At 35.0% G+C, this 24,840-nt stretch overlaps 1 protein-coding gene across 2 annotated transcripts in view; it reads left to right on the forward strand.

Moving 5' to 3' along the window:
• Window positions 1-24,840, forward strand: part of EDIL3 (EGF like repeats and discoidin domains 3) — a 393,873-nt gene that overhangs the window by 210,184 nt on the left and 158,849 nt on the right. For both annotated transcript variants that reach the window (XM_041753350.1, XM_041753351.1), the window contains one exon: window positions 19,164-19,277. In XM_041753350.1, coding sequence (XP_041609284.1) covers window positions 19,164-19,277 — 114 coding nt within the window. The remainder of the gene's footprint in view (window positions 1-19,163; window positions 19,278-24,840) is intronic.

The raw sequence follows: 24,840 nt of genomic DNA on the forward strand, positions 1-24,840 counted from the left end.
AAAGGGTTCAGGAAACTGATTTGGGGGACAAAGAACCAGACTTTGTAATTTTTAAAATTATGTTGCACTTAGAGAATATGAACATTCATGAAAATAGTATGAGTAAATAATGCCAGAAATAATATGTGTGTGTACATGTGTATGTAATCTTTTTCTTTTAATTGAAAAAGTTTGGACATTTCATCCCCCATGACTGCCAATCCCTTGATTCTTCATAGTAGTTTGAATATTATTTGCTGGGTACCTTTTTTCACATATGGAGTATACTTGAAGGTATTTTAGAATTAAAAATGTGAGTAAATCCTCCACTTCATTTTAAAGAAAGAACCAAAGAGTTATATAGAGATTCTTGTCAAATAGTTTTCAGCTTTTTAATAGAATCAAATGGTCACAGAAATATTCTTAGAGCTTTATTAATTACCTGCTATTCTTTTCTCTTCTGAGGAGAATTACATAAAAATCTGAATCATGGTTATTTTCTAGCATAAAACTTTTGATAATGATGGTAGAAAGCCCATTTGTATTTAACTTCTTTTCTCTTACTGTCTATATGACATGTGTTGATGGTATTCTAGCTGTGTCTCAAATGAATATATATTGAAGAAGGGTTTTATCTAGTGGATGCTAGATTTAAAAAAAAGAATAACTTCTCCTGAAGCTTTCCTCAACAATCTCTGGGACTGAGTTTATTGCTCTCTCAGGGAATATGCTTTTCTGCAACTTTACTGAGCAGTCAGAAGAAGTGATTTTATGTGCGAGGCTGCCACCTTCCCCAAAGAGCCATCTTTAAGTCAAGGGATGGTGGTTGGAGGTTGGTCTTTACATGCTTAGAAAGCTTCTTCATTAATGACTTTGGAGTATATAGTGAACATTTTAGTTAAATTGTTTGATTAAAGGATTCCCTAATGGAATGTGTCCTTAAAAAAAAAAATCACTTGAGAGGGGGGTGGGGGCAGGACACAAGCAGTGGGGAGAAGCAGAGGAGAAGAAGGAGAGGGAGAAGCAGAGTCTATGCTGAGCAGGGAGCCTGGCAAAGGTCTCCATCCCAGGACCCTGAGATCATGACCTGAGCTAAAGGCAGACGCTTAGCCAGCTAAGCCAGGTACCCCGGGATTGTCTCCTTCTTGTTTCTATGTTTCTAACTAACTAACTATATATGTGCTTGCATATATATTGTATATTATATTATATTATATTATATTATATTATATTATATTATATTATGTTATATAGGTATATATGTAACTTAAATGTAGGCTTTCAAGATGGCAAACTGAATATACATATTTATCTTACCTTTATTCTCAAATCTTACTGAAGTGACAGTGAAAATTAAATAAAAAGAATAATTTTTAACAGGCTAAAAATAGTGAGAAAGGACTATTAGCACCCCAGTAATTTTTAACATTTCTAGATGAAGAAATATAGGGAGAAGTCATGTTGATAGAGAAGCTTACATCTTGACTTGGAAAAGTCTGAAATGGAGGTAAGGGCTGTTCTTCTCCTAGTAGAAGAGTCCAAGCTAGGAGTCATCTCTAGTCAGCTGGTACAAAGAAATGAGTTAGTTAATTAACTAGTGAGTTAATTAACTAGTGAGTTAATTAACTCATTAAACCAAAATCAAGTTAGTTAATTAAGAACTTTCTTTACAACAGTGACCCCAGTTGCTTACGTCTTCCCTTCCTACATCCCCTACAAACAAAGCATGATTTCCAAGGCTACAACTGATAGACTGCTATCTAAAAACTTGAAGAGTCTTTTTTATAGGAGGAGAACTTGGGGTCCCAATAGGTATCACTGAATAAAACCCTTCTCATTTGGCAAGTAGAGGTAGCCTTGCTTCCTGCTCCCTATCTAGGCTCCACATACTTGGAGCTTATAGTCAGTCCTCCATGCAGGAGAGAAGACTATTGATGAAAATAAACTTATATAAAGACTGAAGAAACTACACCTGTTATGTATATTAATCAATCTAGCTTTCATTCATATAAATGCATAGTCAAGGACCACAAGTCATTAGAAGTAAGCAGCACAAAACAGAAGATCCAAAATGAACACATAGACTAACTGATACCAGAAGACACAACTATGACTCATGGACAGAGAGACCTTTTTTTAAAATATCTTAATTAAAAACAACAAATAAAATATGATAATTCATAAAATAAGAACATAACTTTGAAGAAGAGTTCACAGATGTGGGAAATATGATTGGAAGATTTTTTTTAATGAAGCAGGAGAATAAAGTCAGAGAAAGCTTCCAAACCTTAGATTAAAATATAAACAAATGAAAAACCTGAGATTTATGTTTAACAAACATGGAGAATCAATTTAAGAAATTCAATATAGGACTAATTTTTTAATTCTAGGGAAAATAGAGAAAGTGGAGGCAATAACAAATGAGTCTTCATATTGAAAGAAATTAATGAGTACCAGCACAATAAATAAAAAGTAAGATGTATCCAGACAAATTCTAGTGAAATATGGATATAGAGAAAATCCCCAAGCCCTAGGATAGGTAACATGTTAACCTTAAAGAAGCAAAAATTACATTAGCTTCAGATCTCTCAGACAGTAACCATATATAGGAAGTCAATGAAGAAATGAGCATACCTTTAAATTTCTGAGATTCATGGATTTAAACTTAGATTCCAATTACCAAGGTAATGTTATTCAAGTGTGGGGACACTTTTAAGACAAAGGCTTTTAAGACTTTTTTTTTTAAGACACTTTTAAGACAAAGTAATGTTTTTCTTACTCCTTTCATGAAAATCACCTGAAGATGTTGTATGACAAATGAACAGAGAAGACAAAAAAAGCAATTTAGGCTCTAGTATAGAGTAGAATACTTAAAGAGGAGCAAGGAAAAGAAGTCCCAGGATGTAGCTTTCAGCAGGCATGGAAAGCAGTCAGTCCAACTCAAAACAGGAATTCAGGAGGCTCCAGGAGAGTATCTTCAAGAAGCTTTGGAGGGGCGCCTGAGTAGCCCCTCAGTGCGTTAAATGTCAAACCCTATGTCAGGCTCCCTGCTCAGCGGGGAGTCTGCTTATTCTTCCTCTGCCCCTTCACTCTGATTGTCCACACACTCTCTCAAATAAATGAATACAGTCCTTTAAAAACAAACAAACAAACAAAAACAACTTTGGAATGAATTTCAATCAAAATATGGAAAGACTGTAATCATATGGTGGATAAGTACATATGTCCCTCAACAAGAAAAACAACTAGATATTTTGGGAAAAAACAAGATAAAGGAAAAACCCTCTGTAAATATTAAGCATGTAAATGTGACATGATTTTAAACAATTGACAGATATATCGAAAGGAAGTCCATTTGCGATGCCACAATAGCCATAGAACGGTACATTTTTGGTGAAGCTAAATGACACTTTTCATACTTGGTTCCATAATGAATATTTACATATTCATGGTACTCTAAACATTCTCCATTTTCCATTGTTTGCAATCAATTATAGACAAGACATTGAACTGATATATAGACTGCATTATTGCCTCAATTCTTCACCCTGCCCTCTATCCTCACCCTTTGTCATATAACTTTGGAAGTCTTCCTCTCAAGAGGACTTATTTCCCTCAGCCCTCAACTTTGAACTTGAGGATGTGACTTGGCTTGGTCGATTGAATGAATGAAGTGACCGTGAGCCACTTTGAATTGAAGCCTTAAAAAGTTTTGTGTTTCCCTTGCTCTTGAATTTCTGTTGTCACCATAAGCAGAGGTACAAAAAAGATAGCTGCTGGAACTTTAGTTTAGATCTGAGAATGGTCACATAGGGAGCAGACTCAAACCCAAACCTCCGCAAGGAGCCAGTAGGACCTTTAACGGAAAGCTCTGCATGGTTCAAAAATGTATGTGAATACTCAGTAAAGTAGATCATCAGTGGATCTTAGTTGTTCTCTACCTGTGCGTGACATAACAAAATGTGTTAGTTATTGCAGTACCTTATGTATGGAATCTGCTGTGGGAAAATATTAATATCACTTCTGAAGATAAGTGAGACTATCGCCCATTTAATTGAGACTACATAAGCCTTCCTTTATCCTCTGAAACACAGGACAAAGAGATTCTAATGAGTATAGAGAAGTAAGCTTCTGCATAAACTCAAATCATTATACTCAGAGCCAAATTAAACAACTAAATTAAGTGAAGTTACACTTATACTTACTATTTACTCATATTTAGTCCAATTTGAAAGTCATTGGATTTTATTAAAAGGAACTAAACTTTTTTTTTCTACCTTAATCTTACAATAGCATAACAGAACAATGCAGTTTCTAATCAGACCCATTCCTCTCTGACAGAACAGGACCATTTGTTAGAACACTTGTTATGGAAATAGCCAATTATTTTAATCAGGTTCATTGGAGATGATGGAAATTATTGCCCTGAAGGCTTACCTTTACAATGTGAAATTACATGGCAAGTAATTAATGGAATTGAGATTTCCATCTTAGTGTATATTAGAAGAAGTTAATAAAAAACCCTCTCCTTCAAATATATTTATGACATATATAAAAACATACTTATTAAAAAAACATACTTATTATATATAGACACATATAGACATATATTTGTTTTTAAAGGCATACCTCTCATATAGGAGCAAAGAGAACTGAGGAAATTATTTCATGGTTCCTATATGAAAATTAGAGATCCTAAGAGTGCAGGAAACATACGTATCAGTATCTTTTATGAACTTACCTCAGAAAAATTTCTGGGAAATAAGAACTATTAAGAAAGGTACAGGTAACCCCAGTAATAGTTAAATAATCTTCAGATTTCTTACAGTCAACTATATCCAGAAATAAATCCAATCTGAAACCAAAAATATATAAGCAACATAAAATCTTGCAGTTATGACTTTTTTCTCATTCATCTTCATTTAAGACTTCCTGCAAAGCCTTCCTTGAGTGATGAAAATAACCTGCAAAGCAGGAGGTAAACTGCTGTGAAAAAATTAGTATTTTTGTCATTTTTATGAATACAGCTCCTTCTATTAGTATGTTTTATTAAACTACTCAGTCTTTTCAATAAGGCCTGCCTCATTTCATTTGGGCTGCATAGTCCCCACTTCGAGGTATAAGTATAAAAAATCCTTTGTGATGTGAAATTTGATGAGAAGGCTGATGTCCTTCATTAATTTTGTGGCCTGGTTATAGGTATGCAGTGTGTGTATGTAGTGTGTGTGTGTGTGTGTGTAGTTCTAAGTTCACAGCTGATAAATAAGTGCGTTATAAAAAGAACCTTGACATGATTTTATTTAATATCTCTGTTGAAATATAATTACCATACAATAAAACATATGTGTTTAAAATGCACGCGGTGGTACATAGTGACATACGTGTGCGCTTATGAAACTATCATCTTAATTAAGATACTAAACATTTTCATCACCCTCAGAAGTTTCTTTCTACCCCATTGAAATCCCTCCCATCTGCCCCTCTTACTTAAGCAATCACTGATCTGCTTTCTATCTATAAGTAAGTTTGCATTTCTAGAAATTTATATAAATTGAATCAAAATATGTGCTCTCCTTGCCTCATTTTATTCACTCAGCGTAATTATTTTGATTTCTCTCCATGTTGGTCCTTATATCAATTGTTCATTCTTTTAAATTTCTGAGTAGTACTCAGTTGTACAGATATCCTACAATTTGTTTATCCATTCACTAACTGATGGCCATTTGGGCTGTTTCCAGTTTGGGGCTATTACACATAAAGCTGCTATGTATATTCATACAACTCTTTGTATGGACACTGTTTCTCTTGGGTACAAACTCGGAGTGGGATAGCTGAATCACATAGGAGTTTAATGTTTATTTGAGAAACAAACTGCTTTCAAACTGTATTATTTTACATTCTGACCAGTATAAGGGTTCAATTCCTGCACATCCTCCCTGACATTTGGTATGGTCAGTCTTTTTAATTTTAGCCATTATAATATTTGTGTGGTAATATCTTTTTGGTTTTAGTTTGCACTTCTCTAATGACAGGTGCTGTTGAACACCTTTTTGTATGTTTATTTGCTATTCTTATTGTAAAGAGTATGTTCAAATTTTTTCCTAGTTTTTTTTTAATCACTTGTTTTCTTATTATTGACTTTTGAGAATTCTATAGATATTTTGAGTTTAGGTTCTTTTTCATATATTGGATTTTTAAATATATTCTTTAAATCTGTGGCTTATTTTTCATTCTCTTGAAGTTGAATTTGAAGAGCAGAAGTTTATAATTTTGATAAAATATTATTTATCAATTTTAATGACTCATGCTTTTGATGTTGTATTTAGGAAATCATTGCCAAAACTAGGCCCCAAAAGATTTTTTCCTATATTTTTTTTTTTTTTTTTAGTTTTAGGTTTTACTTTTAAGGTCTACTATGCATTTTGGATTACTATTTGTATGCGAGTATGAGATGTAGATCTAAGTTTCTTGTTTTTGTTTTTTGTATGTAGATAATATTTGGTTATTCTAGCACCATTTATTGAAAAAACTACATTTACCTACAGAATTATTATTTTTTACAACTATAATCATGGTGTGCCTGCCTTTGTGATGTTTCTTCATGTTTCTGGTGCTTGAAATTTGTTGAGCTGCCTGGATCCATGGGTATTGTTTTCATCATATTTGGAAAATGTGGGTCCCTTATCAAATATTTTTCTATCCCTTCTGCTTCAAAGATCCCACTTACATCTCTTTTAGGCCACTCATATTTGTGTCACACAACTCCCTGATGTCCAAGTTTTTCTTCTCTATGTTTCATTCTGTATAGTTTCTGTTATGTCTTAAGAATTCACTAATCTTTTCTTTTGTAATGTCTAATCTTTATTTTCTTCTAGTATATTTTTCATCTCACACATTGTAGTTTTCATCTGTAGAAGTTGTTTAGGTCCCTTTTTGTATTCTCTATGTCTCTAACGTTTTCAGTATATGTAATATAGTTATAATAGCAGTTTTAATATCATTGTCTGATAATTCTAAAATCTGGTGTGTTTCCTGCTTTTTTGCATGCCTATAAATCTTAACTGGATTTCAGACATGAATTTTACCTTGTTGAGAATTAGGTACTCTGTAGTCCTTTATATCTTCTTGAGTTTTGTTCTTTTACAGAGTCAAGTTTCTTGAACACAGTTTGATACTTTTGGGTCTTGCTTTTAAGATTTGCTAGGTGGGACCAGTGAGGTTTTAGTCTAGGCTAATTATTTCCCTCCTCTAGGGCAAGGTTCTTCTGAGTCCTTGCCCAATGCACTATGAATTAGTTTTTTTCCAGTTTACCTAGGGGCATCATGCAGTTTTCCTATCATGGTGTGAACTCCAAGTGTTGTGCCTTCTGGTCCCCTCAGATGGTTCTTTCCTCAGTAGTTTCCTTACTTGCATGAGCTGATCCATGCAATCCATGCAAGATGGTTCTTTCCTCAGTAGTTTCCTTAATTGCATGAGCTGATCCATCCATTCTGCTGAATTCCCAAGTGGATGCTCTGCAGATCCCTGGGGGCTTTCTCTGTGCCCTTCCTCTCAGCTCCTTCGCTATCTCACAGGGTTGGCCAGGCTCCACCTGGATTCTTCCTCTTAGTTCCACAGCCTAGAATCCCTCTTAAGGCAATAAGCCTGAGCAATTGTAAGACCTACCTGGTTTATTATTGTCCTTTCTTTCCTGATGTCCAGTGTCTTCAAAACTGTTGTCTCATACATTTTGTGCATTTTACTTTTTGGTTGTTTCAGGAAGGAGGACAAATCGGGGCTATGTCTTGTACAAAAACTGAAGTTCTCTTGAATCTCAGTGTTATCACTTTTAATGAAAAAATATACCAAATGAGTATACTTAATAATAAGTATGGGAGAAAAAATAAAATATAAAAAGTAATGGCTAATAGGCAGTGCTTTTTTGGCACTTAGTAGTGAGTTGGTTGTTGAAGCAGATTCTTCCATGGTGGCCTTGAATGTGGCAGAGATTTTGTTGCCTCCAGGTCTGCCAGGAATTCAGGAAACCTCCTATAATTATGTAGATGAGATTCTCGAATTGAGGGAAATATAGTCACTCAGTTCTTTCACCATGATGGGAACTGAAATGAAATTTTAAAGAGGAATGTTTCCTGTATTTACCAGCCGTAATTTAAGTCTATCAGTTCTAGCTCTTAGTGATCTGTTAGCCAAAATGTTTAGAGTTAATGTTCTCATTTAAAAAAATAGTGAATGTCTCAATTTTAGAAAGAAATCATATTAAGAGTACCTGTTGAATTATCCCATTCAGTGGATCAAAATTTCCATGGGCTTTGCAATTATGTGGATAAATACTGTCTTTCATGCCTCTCCAAGGCAGGACTGCTCTTCAGTAGAGTCTTTATGAAAATGCTACCCGTTTGTTTACTCTGATGATAGCCCCAGAAGTAGACTGTGTAGAGAAAGTCTCATTAAAAATATGCCTACATTTTCATTCAGCAACATAATCAAGAAACATTCCTTAGAACCATATGTATACAGATTAGTTCATATTATAATAACATGGATCATTCTTTTTATAGTCCTTATAGTTTATAAGATTTTTTATCACAAATTATCTCATGTAATACTCACAGTAGCTTTAGACATGTAACAGAATTCATGATTTTTAACACACTTTTAATTATGCCTATAACATAAAATTTCAAAGATATTACAATGTAGGACCAGGAAGTATTCTTATTTTATCATCTGAGTCTACATGTATCTGTAGGTGAGAGTTGATTTATAGAGTTCTTTTTAAGAAATTAATTCTATAATTAAATGAAATTATTTATATATATATACAAAATTTAACTTTGTAGCAGTACCAGTATTTAAATGTGGCATTATTTACATGCCTTCAGTGGTTCATTATTTTTGGCATTGTCTTACCTTTTTTGAAAAAGTCACAGTCATTGAAGGGAAAAAATAATTCAACCCAGTGAATTGGAAGGTCTAATTTGTTTCCTTACAAGCCTCTCTTGTTAAAAATATACCTTAAAGGGAGATATTGGTGTTAAGCCTTTCTACTTAAAACTTGTATATGAGGTGGAATAAGTGGTTCCCTGCAAGCTTCATGTGATTTGTTTTGCCAAAAATGTTATGAATTAAATTGCTGATAGGAGTGCAACCACTTTAAAAACCAGCTTGGCATTATCTACTAAAGCATAAAAATGACTCTGCCATTTCACTCCTAGGTATACTTTCCCCAAAATCAGTATACTTCTGCATCAAGAGACATGTACAAGCATGCTCACTGATGCTTTTATTTCCAGCAACAACATAAATGCCATTGACAATAAAAGGGAAAATGCATCCTGGTGCATTTTACCGTGGAATACTGTAAAACAATGAAATGAGCTTACCGCAGCCACCTGCAACAACATTGTGAATGAAACCACAAACAAAAGAGCACATACTGATTTTTTTTATTATAAAATTCGAATATAGACAAGAATATATAATGACATTCTTTTAGGAATGCGTATTTAAGTAATAAAATTATACACCACACAAAGAGTGGATTTTATTAAAGTACTCATAAGCAGAGATGGGTTACCTTTTTGAGGTCGGAGATATGAATAGAGGGGGCATGAGGCTTTTGGAGTGCTAGCTGTGTTGTGCTTGACCTTGGTGCTTGTTACACAGTCTCTTAACAATAATTAATTTAACTTTTTTTTTAAAGATTTAATTTATTTATTCATGAGAGACACACACAGAGAGAGCGAGAAAGAGAGAGAGAGGCAGAGACACAGGCAGAGGGAGAAGCAGTATCCACGCAGGGAGCCTGACATGGGACTTGATCCCGGGTCTACAGGATCAGGCCCTGGGCTAAAGGGGGCAGCTAAACTGCTGAGCCACCGGGGTTCCCTAACTTTATTGTTTTGTGTGCTTATCTGTATGTATGCTGTCTTACAAATAAAGATTTTTAAGTAATGTGGATTATCATCCATGAAAAATAAAAATTTCAATTGTACAGGTATAAAATATATCCATGCCCTGTATAAAGAAAGAACTAAAACAAATATATTTCTCTCAACTGAATGTAAAGTTAAAAAGCATGTGTAAAAGAATATAAGAGCCAAAGAAATCTATTTTTAAGTAAAGAGGAATAAAATTAGAACAGATGCCCATTAAGGCCAAATCACTTAAGATTTTCAGAAAAATTACCAAGACAAATGAAGGAATGGGGGGCGGGGGGGAAATACGTATTCCTAACTGACATTTTAAGATTGAAATTCTTTGACCTAGAGCAGTGACGCTAATATTAGTAGGACTTTATAAACATTTTGAGATCAAGGCCCATACATTATCCCATATCTGTGCTTGGCACATTGAGTGGAACCCAGAAGGCAAGTGTGAAGTGATGGTGAAGAAGGACTACTAATATTCACCAGTATGCAGTGGGGATGAAGCATACTGGTGAATGGCATTGATTCATGAGACAAATTTAATAGATTTTAATCTCAGTTTTACTGCCTGGGTGACTTTGGGCAGGTTATTTACATTTTCAATGTCTCGATTTCCTCATCTGTAAAATGGTTATGTTCATGGTTACTAGCTCATGAGGGTGTCATGTTACATAGAAAATGCTTAGAAAAATATTTGGTGCATAGTAAGTAATGTATAAGTAGGTGGATATACTTATTGTTGTCAGTCAGTTGTCCTCCTGAAGTGTTTTTGTTCATATTCGTATTCCTGAGGCTTACATACTGGTAATTCTAAACCTACAGATTATGAACCACTCTACAGAAAGCAAGCAACAAATTTTAGTGTTAGCAAAAGCCTGAGGAAGACTCGTTTGTCAATAATAATTTTCCACTGCAGGTAGTTTTCCTTGAGGTCTGCTGAATGTACAAAATGGAAAGCATGACCATATGCTGAAAATTAAAGTGCTTATATAAAAGGAAAGAAAGAAAATGTGGAGAAACCACATTCTAGTTGACAATTCAAGCAGAATTTCTAGATAAAATACAGGATGCCCAGGTAAATTGGAATTTCGGATAAACTGTTTTTTTTTTTTTTGTATAAGCCAGATATTGCATAGGCATCTTGTATTTTTGTTGCCAAAAATACACCGTAAATATTAGGGAGTTTGCATGTTTAGTTTCACACCAATCTAAATGTTTAAACATAGGTGGCCATAGCCATTATATTATGTTGGTCTGAGTAATACGGACTCTACACAAAATTCCTCTCTGACATTTGGAATTATTTTCCAAAATGTTCTCAGTAATGAAATTCTAGAGTATGTGAATGAGCTCTCTAAAATAAAGATCTCTTCAATCCCATGTTCTCTTTCACATTCTTCAATTCTCCATTAACTCCCCAGTATCCAGGGACTAAAGTTCAGACTCCTTAACTTGATTTGTAGGGCTATAAAAATCTAGTCCATACTACCTAGTAACTGCCACCCCTAGTAGCTCCACACACATAGTCCCTGTGCATATCTAGAATTTAAAAATGTTCAGTTCTTTCTGAAAACATTGTGTTCTTTTATAATCCTTCCTACTAAAAAAATCCGTGCTGATCCTCTAAGCACCAACCACTATATTACCTTCTATAAGCAATCTTCCGCATCTCCTCTAGGCCAAGCCACTGCCTGTTCTATGATCTCAGTACCTTTTATGTGTAATGGTTTAGGACATGTATTTCACTATTTTATTATAATTATCTCTCTTCTGAATGGAATTAAGAAGGTGAGATACCTTAGAATAGGAACTGATCCCCATTCACTGATGTATCCATTCCTATACTTTTAGGGTTTGACTCCTAGAAGTTGCTCATCAAAGTTTTAATGAGTGAATAAGGGAGTAGGTGAATGAGTAGGTAAAGGCAACCGTATGAGTCATAGTTATGCTTCCAGCATGAATCTTGTATTAGCCAGTTACAAGTTTCTGATTACTCATTCTAGAAAAATCCAAAATAGCTGATCATGAGTTTAACCACTAGAACTAAAGAGAGCTGCAAATGAGAACATTTGACATGCAGGTGACAGGAGAGAAGAGCTAATTCTGGATAAAACATCACAAATATGAAAATCAAATATATTTGATAACATACCACAATAAAAGTAGGAAGCTAGGAAATATTTTACTTTATACTTGGAATGAAGAACTATGATACAATGAGGAGTCACTCTCAGGTCTATAGAATACTAAGATGCATATTAATTTAGAAAAATGACTTTACAGAGTAATTAGTTATAACTCTAGATAACCCAGAAGCATTCTCACCCAATCAGCTAGACTCCTCCTCTAAAACTCAACATTCCCTGGTCTGCTAGGCTGGTTTAGTTATTGGTATTTGGAGTTTTTTTCTGAGAAAACTGTGCATTCATTCTCCTGTTAGAATACTTGTCACTTTCCACTGTAACTAATTATTTCTTTCTGTACCTACTGTACTGCAAGAGCCTTGAGAAATGTAAGGGGCCATGATATTAACCTTTTCATTCTTAACACATAGCACAGAAGTAAAGATGGATAGATCAATGGGCAAAGGTTCTCCATGGTGACTGTCAACTCTGAGTACCTTTCGACTTGCTTAAACTCCTATATAAACAATATGACCCCTTCATTATACCCAAGTCCATTTGAATCAAAATCTTGGTATGGAGCCTTTGCATTGGTATATTTTAAAAGTTCTAGTTTTTATTTATTTACTTATTTAAGTTCTAGCTTTTATTTATTTTTAAAAAGATTTTATTTATTTATTCATGAGAAATACAGAGAGAGAGAGGCAGAGACACAGGCAGAGGGGGAAGCAGGCTCCACGCAGGGAGCCTGATATGGAACTCGATTCCAGGACCCTGGCATCAGGACCTGAACCAAAGGCAGATGCTCAAGCACTGAGCCACTTAGAACAGGTGCCCCAAGTTCTAGCTTTTAAAAAAAGCATTGTCCTAACTTCATTTTCCTTAATAGAACCCCTTTAAAGTAGGCTGGTACACCTGCCCTCATCAGGGCACTCACTAGTACAGTACAGTTGACAATTCCTCAGGTCTCTAATTATTTTCACTTTTTTTCTACCAATCAACAAATATCTATTGCAAGGTAAGTTATTTTGGCACATGCCCCTGAGGTAACATCCTTAGATAAGTTGTTCTTTGGTCAATATTTTCACCAAGGACAGTGGTTCTTTTTGGCTTCTCTTATTTGTTTTTTCATTTAGGTTTTATTTCTGATTTTTTCAAAGCTTCAAGTACTTGAGGTATAGAACCCTCTTGATTACCCTTCCCCCAAACCTTCTTCTCGCTCCCTTGGTTTTTTCTGTATAAGTACCTTGTAATAGCTATCTTATCTTAGTAACCAAATATCTGAATAAGTCAAATAAAACCCCAGTGGAATAATTTTAAATACAAACATCCTGAAGAATTGGGCTCTACCTGGATACTAGTAGCAAAGATCTCTGCGTCCAAATTGAGATCTCAAAATAAATGCTAGGATGCCAGGGTACTGATGGGCAGAGAGTAGGATCTTTGTTAGTAAGTGATGAAGGATAAATATCTCTTAGACTTGGGTTTGTTTCTTTTTTTTTAAAGACTATTGTTCTAGGTAAGTGAAGTTTATCAATGTTATTACAAAAGGGTTTGTGATATGTTCTGATTTAAGAATTCAGATTCTAATTTGCTACTTTAAAATGAATTATTAGTGAACTGAGCCTAGAGAGGACTGGGAAATCCTGTAGATAATTATGATTATGGTGTAGATAATTCTGATTATGGTGTAATTTAATTCCATATCTGAGTGGGAAACGGAATTTCTATACGTAAAAGAGAAATTGAGAAACCATAGGATTTAGATAAGAAAAATAAATAAAGGGTCAAATTTTAAAAATCAATCTCTCATAGAAGGTCTGGAGAATATTTAATAGCTAATAGGGAACCCAGGGAAGATGGGTTGTTAGGATCAAAAATAGCTGAATCTTGAACATAGATTCTACAGGCTAATTAACAGTCAATAACAATATTGCCTGAGGAAAGACAGCCCAAGGGAGAGGAATAAGGTAGTTGAGAAATTATGTCTTTCCAAAGAAAAAAATAAGGGCTTTATCATGGTGTCCTTTTAATATTTGTAAATGAGGTTGCTCAGGCTGAAAATTAGTTGTTCCTTCTTGATGCTCACGGGCCTGGCTCTATGTGGGAGATGAAAAAGAGATATTTTCATGGTTGAATTAAGTTATCTTTGTCTCTCCTCAAGAGGAGATTAGATGGATTTCTGTCCCAAAAAAAGATCAGATGTCCTGATCTAAATGGTGTATTCAAAATATTCTAAGCCAGGTTGGCAAATAAATGTAGCTGCACTACTGGGGCCACATGGCATCTACCTGAGGATTCTGGGTAAACTCAAGGATAAACAGGGACATTGATGGACCAGGAGTGGTACCTTCTATCTCTCCTACTTTACCTATTACAAATGTGAGACAATTTGAAACTAATTAATTAGTTAGTGAGTTAGTTAGTCAAGTAAATTTAAAGGTCCAGCAGACGTCCCAGGGAATTAGCTCCAAAAATCTCCATTTCATCTCCAGCCAGCTGGTAGAGTCTATGTGGAAGAATGGGATTACTGGATATTTAAATATAATTATCTGAAAAGAAGCAACATAGTTTCTGTAGCAAGAAATTATGCCCAGAGAAGCCATTGTTTTCTGAAGTCTCAAATAAGGAACTAGCAAATATAATTTTGATATTCAAAAATTCTTTGACAGCCTACCACTCCAGAGTCATTTTCCTGGGCCTTAGGGCTATAATTTGCACATTGATGAGTGTGACAATGATCCAGAAAAAAAGACTAGGAATTCTCAGGATGCAAATGTGTATAAGTTATGAGTACTCAGAGTGAGTGATCTTATGAATATGTGTTTGTAAATTCCTGGCAGAGAGTTCTTACAGTGAAATCTCCAAAGTGTGTATGGGTTGACATTATTTGTATTAGAAAAACCCAAGCCAAAGAGGATAGACTACCAACATACCTTTATAAGTCTGCATAAAATAGTCTAAGTGCAACATAATGATAAAGGTACAGAGTTATGCATATAGTAGGAATGAATTTGTGTGGTTACAACAGAGCAAAGGACCTGGAAATCCTTATAGAGTACCTCTTTCTTTCAAAGAAATGTGTACTGTTGTGACCAATTATCTAATCTGTCATCCCTTATTTTCTTCTCCTTTCTTCCCTTACTTACCTTTAACTGTTACAAAAAAAAAAAAAAAAAAAAAGAAAGGAAAGGCATCATGAGTTTATATCTAGAAATCCATGTTCAGCTCTTGTCATTGTCCTCAGTGAGAAGAGACAGCAGGTAGCAATTTTGTGCTTTTTGAATGAAGTATCAGAAATCAGTTTATTGTCTTAATTATAAAATCCAATTCCGAATGATTTTTTTAATTCATCCTCATGAAGCAGTCATAGATATAAAAACATCAAAAATATAGTTATTAATATAAATGAACTGTATGACCAGATATGGAAATTCCTATTTTGTTTGGGATCTGCTATGTCAAATTTTTCTTATTTATAAATGAATGTAGTATATTTCACTATGTTTAGAATAGATGAGGACTTTTTTCTGTAAATGATAATGTCTTGATCTATGACAAAGAGAAATATATGTGATTTATTACAAAGACGTTTAATTTTCATTTCATTACATTATATTCTGTGAACATTTATATCTTGTCTTTAATTAAACATGATTTATTCAAATTGAGGTCTGTTTCCATTTAGATTGCTTGCAGTGTTAATCACAGTGCAAATAGCCTTCACTGCTAAAAGAACTCCTGCATTATACTAATATATAAATGCTTCCATGTAATTTGCATATGTTATTTCAGTCTACATGTTACTAGATGTGTACATATGCAGAAATATTTTACTTTTTTGGCTACTATATTAAAATACCTAACTCCTTTAATGTAACATTTGTATTTTTACAAATCCTAGATTTAAGGTACGTTTTTTTTTGTTTTTTGGGGGTGTTAGTTTATGAAATCAAAAAATGCACAACCAGTAAAAGGTCATTCTTTATGCAAAACTGAGCAAGGATATAAAGCATTCTCACTTCAGCAAATGCAATTCCAGTTTATTCTACCTTCTGTTAACCTCTGGATAAAGGTGTAACTGTTGTTTACTTTAGAGTCTGATCTTCTTAATTATAATTTCCTTTGTAGATGATGATAGACCTGGCCTGATGATCAAATGGCTAGAAGGTCCAAAGGTTGATTTGTTGCCATTAGATTCACATTCACCTTGTATTAAGTACTATTTATTGTGTAAATTTTTGGAAGAAATAAGGAAACAAAGAACAATAGTACCTACATATACTTGCAAGTATATAAAATGACTCTGGATACTTCTCACATCATTAGCTATGAAAACGTCTTCTATTAACATTTTAAAGCAGCCAGAGCAAGGTTTGGTTTTATTCGTAATATATAGTTCAGGATTAAAATGAGAAAACACTTGGAGCCTCTTACCTGAGAATTAAAATATAAATTGTACCTATCAGCATCAAATCCTGTGTGGGTCTCTCTGTTCTGCTTTCCTTCATTCATTTATTAATTCCATTCCAATACTGGCTTGGCTAGGTCTTTCTGAATACAAGGGTATGGAGGATACTCTCCCAACTAACACCAAGTCTTTAGTGCCAAAAGATAAAGACAGTTCCCTCCATTGGCACTAATGGTTCACCATTACCTGCCCCCATCCACATCCTCTGACTCTTAGTCTAAGCACTCCCCTTCCCACTCTGTGCTCCAGGCAGGCTGGCTACTTGTATCCCTGAACACATCTCTTGTGAAGTGAACATTTCTCTTCAAAGTTGTGACTCACTCTGGTTTCCTGTTTGGAAATACACTACCACCTCCATTCTGTCTTTAATTTTTTTAGAAAATTTAAATTCAATTAGCCAACATATAGTACATACTTAGTTTCAGATGTAGTGTTCAATAATTTATCAGTTGCATACAACACCCAGTGCTCATCACATCATCTACCCTCCTTCATGCCCATTACCAAATTACCCCATTAATCTTAATTAAAGCTTTCCTTCAAGATCAAATTATATTTCCCTATGTGATCTTCAGACATCAATACTGTTTCTTCTTCATAAGTATATAAAATAATATCTTTATATTTATATTTTTATATATAAAGTTATATCCAACTTTACAAAATAAACTAGTGTGTTCTCTAACATGAAGATTTAACTTCTTACCAGCCATTGACATATTCTCACACCACCCCCCAAAAAAAGGATTGTAGTTAGTATGATGCAGGGAAAGGCACAGTAGGCATGTTCCCAAGTAGCCAATTATTGCCCTTGCCTTACACTGAGCTGACTATAAAATAAATAGCACAGTGACTTTTGTGCCACTTTCAAAACATAATGAAAATATTTTGTATGTTAATTCAATATAAATCAAGACAAAGTGAAATTTTGATTAAGACTAAAAAGACTAAATATTTCATCAGGTAATGATAAATGGTGTCGTCTTTCCTTCCCTCCTTTCCTTCCTTCTTTCCCTCCTTCCTTCTGGAGAGTTTTAGTTTCAGATGTCTGGGAGTCTGTTATATTTTTTAGCATACAACTTTTTTAGAGATTATCAGATTCTGATTTTATCCTATTATTTGATGTTATAAAAGATTCAAATTATTTAGATTCTTTCTGAACATAGTCATGAATTGTCTCTACTGTCAAATTGTGATAGTCAATGAGAAATGAAAAAGGAGGGCTTTTTCAGAGAAAGTCATAACCTGCCTAAGGAAATTTAGACTAAACTTTACAGTAAATGTAAATTGAGAGGGAAGTGAGGGGGTAAAATGACAAACTCTGATACCAAGAGGACAAGCTCTTTAGAAGAAAGAAGTTAAAAAGAAAGGGCAAAATAGAGATTTTCTTCTGTTTTATTCTTGTTTGGTCTTCAATGGGTAATTCAATGATCATATTGCTTTAAGCACTGTGAAAACCCAGGACTTCAGAATATTGTTTTGATACATTGTGGTATATCAGAAGAGCCATTACATATCTGAAGTAATTTGTTTAGATGGTATACACCACTATTTCTAATCTTTTGTTAAACATTTTATCAAGAAACAATTTTTTTTTTTGGTACCGTGATCTCCCAAATAGCATGTGGCATTCATAATTATACAAAGAATGCAGGATAGATGCTGCAATTGTAAGGGTCACAGTTTAACTAGGTGAGAAGATGAAAGGCACATAAGTAGATAATTCCTAGGTGATTCTAATCAGGTCTGTAAGGAGTTGTGGGAAGTTCAATGGGAGTAGATGATAAGTAGAGAGAGGGATGGGGAGCAGTTGCGCATTAATCCAACTACTTTACTAGCTTTCACAGAACCTGGCATGGTGCTGTGCTTAGAGGAAATGCCTTCTAAATATCAGTGATGGATATTTGACTGAATTAGTCCTTATTTCTTTTTTTCATTTAAAATCATATTCATTGTATCTGTTGTCCAAAATTAGCATGGAAATTAGTACAATTTACTGAATGTTTTATATTTCATATGATTTTGCATGAGGTATGATAATGGTATAGCAAAGGTAAGTCCCTTTAGTCATCCTAATTTTAGAAATCCTTGAATGAGATTAGGAAGTGATCATCATTTACATTTATTATACTTTGCTTAATGTAACGAGCTTTAGCTATTAACTCTAATTTGCTTCTCATCGCATTCATCAAAGGCGAACTATTTAGAAACTAAAACATCTCTGTCAGTTAGAATTTTAATGAATTAAGATGAAATGAGACAGTGTTAATTGGCAGTTGTTGCTGCAGGGGAGGTTTCTAGATCTTGTAAGTGATACCAATTCATCTCTCTATCAGGGTTAATTTGCTTGATTTAATTCTAAGGATACACTGAATATTTCCCCAAACTATTCATATTTATTTTCACGATGGAGAAGGTTTGCTTCTGTTGGTGTTTCATTTGGGTTCTCAATTTCATTTGAACTTGATTATCAATCAGTTGTTGATTTTAAGCACTATTTCTATTATTGACTTAACACCCATACACACACACACACACACACACACACGTAATTGCATTACTTAGATTTTGTTTTATTTGAAAGGTCTAAAGCCTTCCAATAACTAATCATTTTTTTCACCAATAATTCTCATTCTCTCTGTTTTTTTCTGTTTTCTTCAGACATAAATGAATGTGAAGCTGAGCCTTGTAAAAATGGTGGAATATGTACAGACCTTGTTGCTAATTATTCCTGTGAATGCCCAGGCGAATTCATGGGAAGGAATTGTCAATACAGTAAGTATTCATATATGTATATATTTGTTGTTGTTGTTTGCATGGCCTCCATTTATTATGGAATCTGGATCAAAAAAATATAATTTGCTTCCCGAGTTCATAATTTTTTGAAATGGCACACTTCATATTTTTATTGTTAATGTTACTAGTATACATATATTCTTCAAGATAGGTCTCAGTGCATGCTAAGCATAGGAGTGGCCACCTTAAAGTCTAAAAAGAGGGCAGCATTTCTGCAGAGACCCACGTGCATCTATTCTATGCATCCCATTTGGCTTTTGAGTATGTGTATGACCTAAATTTCCACCAGAGTGGTTACACTGCTTCAGACAATAAATTCAGGGCACTCTAACCTGATAGCCTCTACCACAAATAAAAGGAGGATTTGTATTGAGCTGGCATATGTATTAGTAAGAATTTTATACACTGTTTGTCTTTTTGGAAGCCTAAGAGAGTAGGGTCTTGGGATGATATAGCAAAGGATAGGACAGTAAATCGCCTGAAGTGTTTACAAAGAAGCACAAAGCAACCCTTCTTCCCCAAAAGAAACAAAACTCGGAGAAAGTAGTAACAGGATTATAGTCATTGGGATGAAACCAGAATCGGGCATAAATACATGCTAATGAGAATAATAATGATATAGCTTAATTGCTGGGCACTTCTAGAAACCCCATAGTGCTACTGCTTTGATGCATATTATACTACTAGAGCATTACAACGTTATTCAAATTCAGAAGGCAAATGCAGAAACTGAGACACGTGGGCTATGCAGTTTGCCCAGGCTGTCACAGTTAGCAACAGAAACAGTACTAGAAGAAATGTAGAATCAGGGCTTGTGATTCCCAGTTCAGTGTATTTTCCTCTAAATCAAGATATCTCTTCAGATCAGACTGAATGAGATAAACACAAAAGCACACTACACCGCCTCTCTCTCTTATATACATGTTCATAAGCCCACGTGGGTATGCACACGCGCGCACACACACACTCCTTCCTTTTTAGGCAGAGTAACAATTTTACATGTCACTTCTCTTCCTTTCCCTTTGACAAGAATACTTTATAAAGTAAAACAGGGGAAATTACTTAAGGATTTATTTGGATTATGTATATAAACAAAATGATGATCTATGAGTGCTCGTTCTGAAAAACTTTATTGAATAATGAAATCCTAAATATCAAAGAAATACCTTGGATGAGCAGATTTTCTAAACTTAAGATAATTGGGAAAGACATTAATTGTGAGTTGGCATAGGAACCTTTAGGCCTGGATGAGTGGAAGGAAAGGACAGCATCAGTAAGCAGGTTGATCATACAACCAAATAGACGAGTGGCCATGCAGTCAACTAACTAACCTAGCAACCTTCCTCTGAAGCATTTAGCCAACCATATGTAAGTTAACTTAATTTAGATTCAATTGGTCCTTGGCCCTCCCAGATACAGCTCTTCCATTCTTCCTTTCTTTGGTTTATGGGACTTGCTGATGGCTGCCTACTGAGCCCTGGAAGTTGTACTAAGAAGCACCCCAAGGTATCTGTTAACAAACAATTAACATGATGCAGACCAAAAAACTGACATCAATGACTATTTGATTTTCATGCAGCCAAAACAGACATTGGGTGCCAGAATAAAGCACCTTCCAGACAGTACTAGAACTTTGGCAGAGCTTAAAACAATGCCTGGCTACAAACATGACACATAGGAGGCCTGGCCAGGGGAGCAATAGGAAGATGAGACATTCTCATTTTCCTAAAAGGAGAACCCTATATAGGGGACATGACATGGACCCCTGCCTCACAATGAGTGTCACTCTGAGATGGTCAAACACTAGCCCTCTAAGTGCCCTGAAGAGGAAGTGATGTCTGAAGCTGTAGACACCCTGGGACAAGAGAGCTAGGTCTTGAAGCTGTATATATATATATATATGTGTATATATATATATATATATATACAGTATATAACTATAACTATATATATACTATTATATATATATATAGTTGCCAGTGGGTTGAAAATTGAAGGAGACTTGGATGTGAACTAGACGTTGAAACTGATGACTAAAGCCTATTCTATCCCTCCATCAGAGATTTTGCTGAGGTCACCACATCTAAAAATACCCTTGAAAAGAAAGAAACTTGATTGATTATGGAAAGACACATTGAAATAGATCTTGAACTTAATTGTCACCAGTTTGTGTCTAGTGTCTTGCTATTATGTCTAATAAGTGCCTTTGCTTTTTTTGACTTCATTTTATATTTATATGATCCTTGTATGTAAACTCAGATTTCTCTTTGAACATGAATGGAATAGTGGGTTTCTTAACCTATGATATGCTTTAACAAAGAGATCAGGAAAAGTTAAGGATCTACTTAAGGACCTACTCTAAGATAGGTTCTTATTGAGCCATTTGTTTTTATTTTATCAAGTTGCAAGAGTTTATAATAAATTGAGGATCCTTACTCTCCCTACTGTTTTGGTTTCTATAGGGATATGGTTCTGCTTTTTTGTGTGGCTTCTCAGAATTGTTAGAAAATCCAGAGTAAGAAAGTGCATCTGCCACAGTGACGCTGTAGAGCACATTGAGAACTTAGAGTGTTGACTCGCTACAGAGAACAGAGAAACACCTGCAGGTTACAGATGGTGCCGGCTCTCGGCCAGTTGAGGTTAGGATCTTGGGCATTGACAGTGCATAGATTATAATCAATGTGCCCAGCATCCACTTGGGAGTAAGATTTATAAACTTTCTTCTGAACTTTGTATCATTTCCCATAGGGATACCCTTGGGTTAGCTTATGCCAACAGTTATGGCAGAGAGGCCATTTGTTTCTGCAGATATTTTAGAAGGAAGAGGAAAGAGAAAATGATGGAGACTTAATGCTGGGTAGGTCAGAGGATATCGTACTGAAATGCTGGTACACTTGTGTTCAAATCCAAACTGTCTTCACTCTAATCTTAGGTGTCTGCACTCATATTATCTCAATCCACCCTACTGCTTTCTTATATCTCCTGATGAGTTAATTAAGTTCTGGCATATTTTAAAATGAAATCATCTCAATGCCCTCCCAAATAATAAATAATAAAAGACAGGCACCTAGGTGGCTCACTGGTTGAGCGTCTACTTTCAGCTCAGGGCGTGATCCTGGAGTCCTGGGATCCAGTCCCGCATCAGGCTCCCTATGGTGAGCCTGCTTCTCCCTCTTCCTATGTCTCTGCCTCTCTCTCTCTGTCTGTCATGAATAAATAAATAAAATATTTAAAAATAAATAAATAGATGAGTAAATAAATAAATAATGGAGGAATAGAATTGACTAAAAACATCTATATAAAAGTAATAAACTATAAACACAAAGAATAAACTTGGGGTATAATTATAATAAACACGAAAGGAAAATATTTCTTATCCTCAGCTTATTATGTCTGTCAATTCAATAACATTAAATACAACAAAAGAAAAAATATCAAAAACATGAGCAGAGATTTCCCACAAAGGAAGTAATTTGAAATTTATATTATTGTTGAGTTGTGTCATCTTTACTCAGTATACTCTTCAGTTTTGAATTTATTAGGCTTGTAGTACCTTTGTGATCTGAAAAGAATAATTATGTTTTAAATGTCTATTTAATGAGAGAGCACTACATATATGAATAAAAAAACTGAACTTACCACACATCACTCTGCTTCCTCCTCTCACCCCATATCTCTATGCCCTCTCATTTCACAAATGGAAATACAGATAAATGGAAGCAGATGAAATGTTAAAGAGGAACAGAGCCTAGCTGACATACTTTAGAAAGAATATGGAAAAGAAAAAGGAGGAGAAGGGAAAGAGGTGAGAGCTGTTAAACCTGGCTCCATGCTGATGCCTGGGTGGATCAGTGGTTGAGCATCTGCCTTTGTCTCAGGGCATGATCCCCAGGTCCTGGGATCTAGTCCCATATCAGGCTCCCCACTGGGAGCCTTCCTCTCCCTCTGCCTATGTCTCTGCCTCTCTCTCTCTATGTGTCTCCTATGAATAAATAAATAAATTCTTTAAAAAAACAAAACAAAGACCTGGTTTCATGTTAGCCATCCCAGGAAACACACATATTCTCTCTCTCTCTCTCTCTCTCTCTCTCTCTCTCTCTCTCTCTCTCCCTCCATCCCTCCCTTCCTCCAGGTTGAATTTGTCCTTATTTGTGGGCAGGGAATTTTAAGGCGAAGAAGGTGACAAAAAAGAGTTTTTTTAAAAGACATAAAAAGTTCTCATGAGACAATTTTACTAGAGAGAGGCCATTCCCTCCCTCTACATGTGCTTCTTACATAGTCTGTTCAGTCTGTCTACTGCTGGAGGGAGTCTGTTACAGCAGAAATCAACACATGTCACCTAACAGCTGAGAATCTTCCACTGACTTCTGAGCTCAGAGTGAAACTTACAGTCTCCCTGTTTCCTGAAGCTAACAGGACCTGCCTGTACCTCTGCCCTATTCACTCACCTCTGTGACCACATCTCCTGGGACTCCTCCCTTTTTGTGGACTGTTTCAGCCACTGTGGCCTCTCCACTGTTCCTGTCCCACATCTCTGGCCTACAGCATTTCTGTTTCCATCTCCTTTTTTTTTTTCCATCTCCCTTTTTCATTTAATATTCTATTATGATGTTATGAGTACTCCAGTACTTCCTTTGAGTCTTTGCATAAAAGCATCCTCCCATGAGGCTTTCCTCAGCCTCTTTACCTCCCTACCTCAACATACCAAAACACACCCACCCCCTTATCTGTTATCATTTTCTCCTTAGCATTAATCATTAACATATCATATTTTTACTTTTGCATGTTGTTTATTGACTATACCCCCAATGGAGTATATCCTCCATGAGGAAGAGATTGTACTATTGTAATCACAGTTGTCAGAAGAGGACTAGCAAACAGTAGATGTTCAAAAGACATTTACAGAATGAATGAAAGAATCTACCATTCTGAGTTCAGTATAGACATGGTATCTGATTTCTTAGTGTCCTCAGCTACCATCAAGTTATTTGTTACCTGACTTCCTATATTTTTGAGCAGTATTCTAAAGATGTTTTTGCCAGTGTAATGAAATATAACTTGTTATATTAATTGATACTCAATAAATGATACCACAAGTTGAGTTGTTTTTCTTTGACTTTAATAAAATCTTCTATAACTCTGGTTTGCAATAGGGTTATGCAGATGGCTTTTAAATAAGAGAAGTAAACAGGGACTCTGTTCCTCTATTTAGACCACTTCTGCATTATCAGTAGATACATATGAATGCTGTGATCTAAGTACTACCACTAGTAAGTCTTGAAAACATAAAAGTGGTAATTTTGGATATAATTCTTTAAGTGGTGTCAACACACTAATCTCGATATATGTGTACATATCATATCATCATTTTAACCTTTTTCTGCCTTTCCTTCTTTTATATGTGCCCTTCAATTTTAAGCAATTTATTAAGACTACCTTTGCCAGTGCAATTAAGTGAAATGTTTTTAATATTAGTGACATACTACATTTTTAAAACCTAAATATATTTTTTAATTTTCAGTTAAACAATTAAAACCAAGAT

Source organism: Vulpes lagopus, chromosome 4, assembly GCF_018345385.1.
Source record: "Vulpes lagopus strain Blue_001 chromosome 4, ASM1834538v1, whole genome shotgun sequence".
NCBI lineage: Eukaryota > Metazoa > Chordata > Mammalia > Carnivora > Canidae > Vulpes > Vulpes lagopus.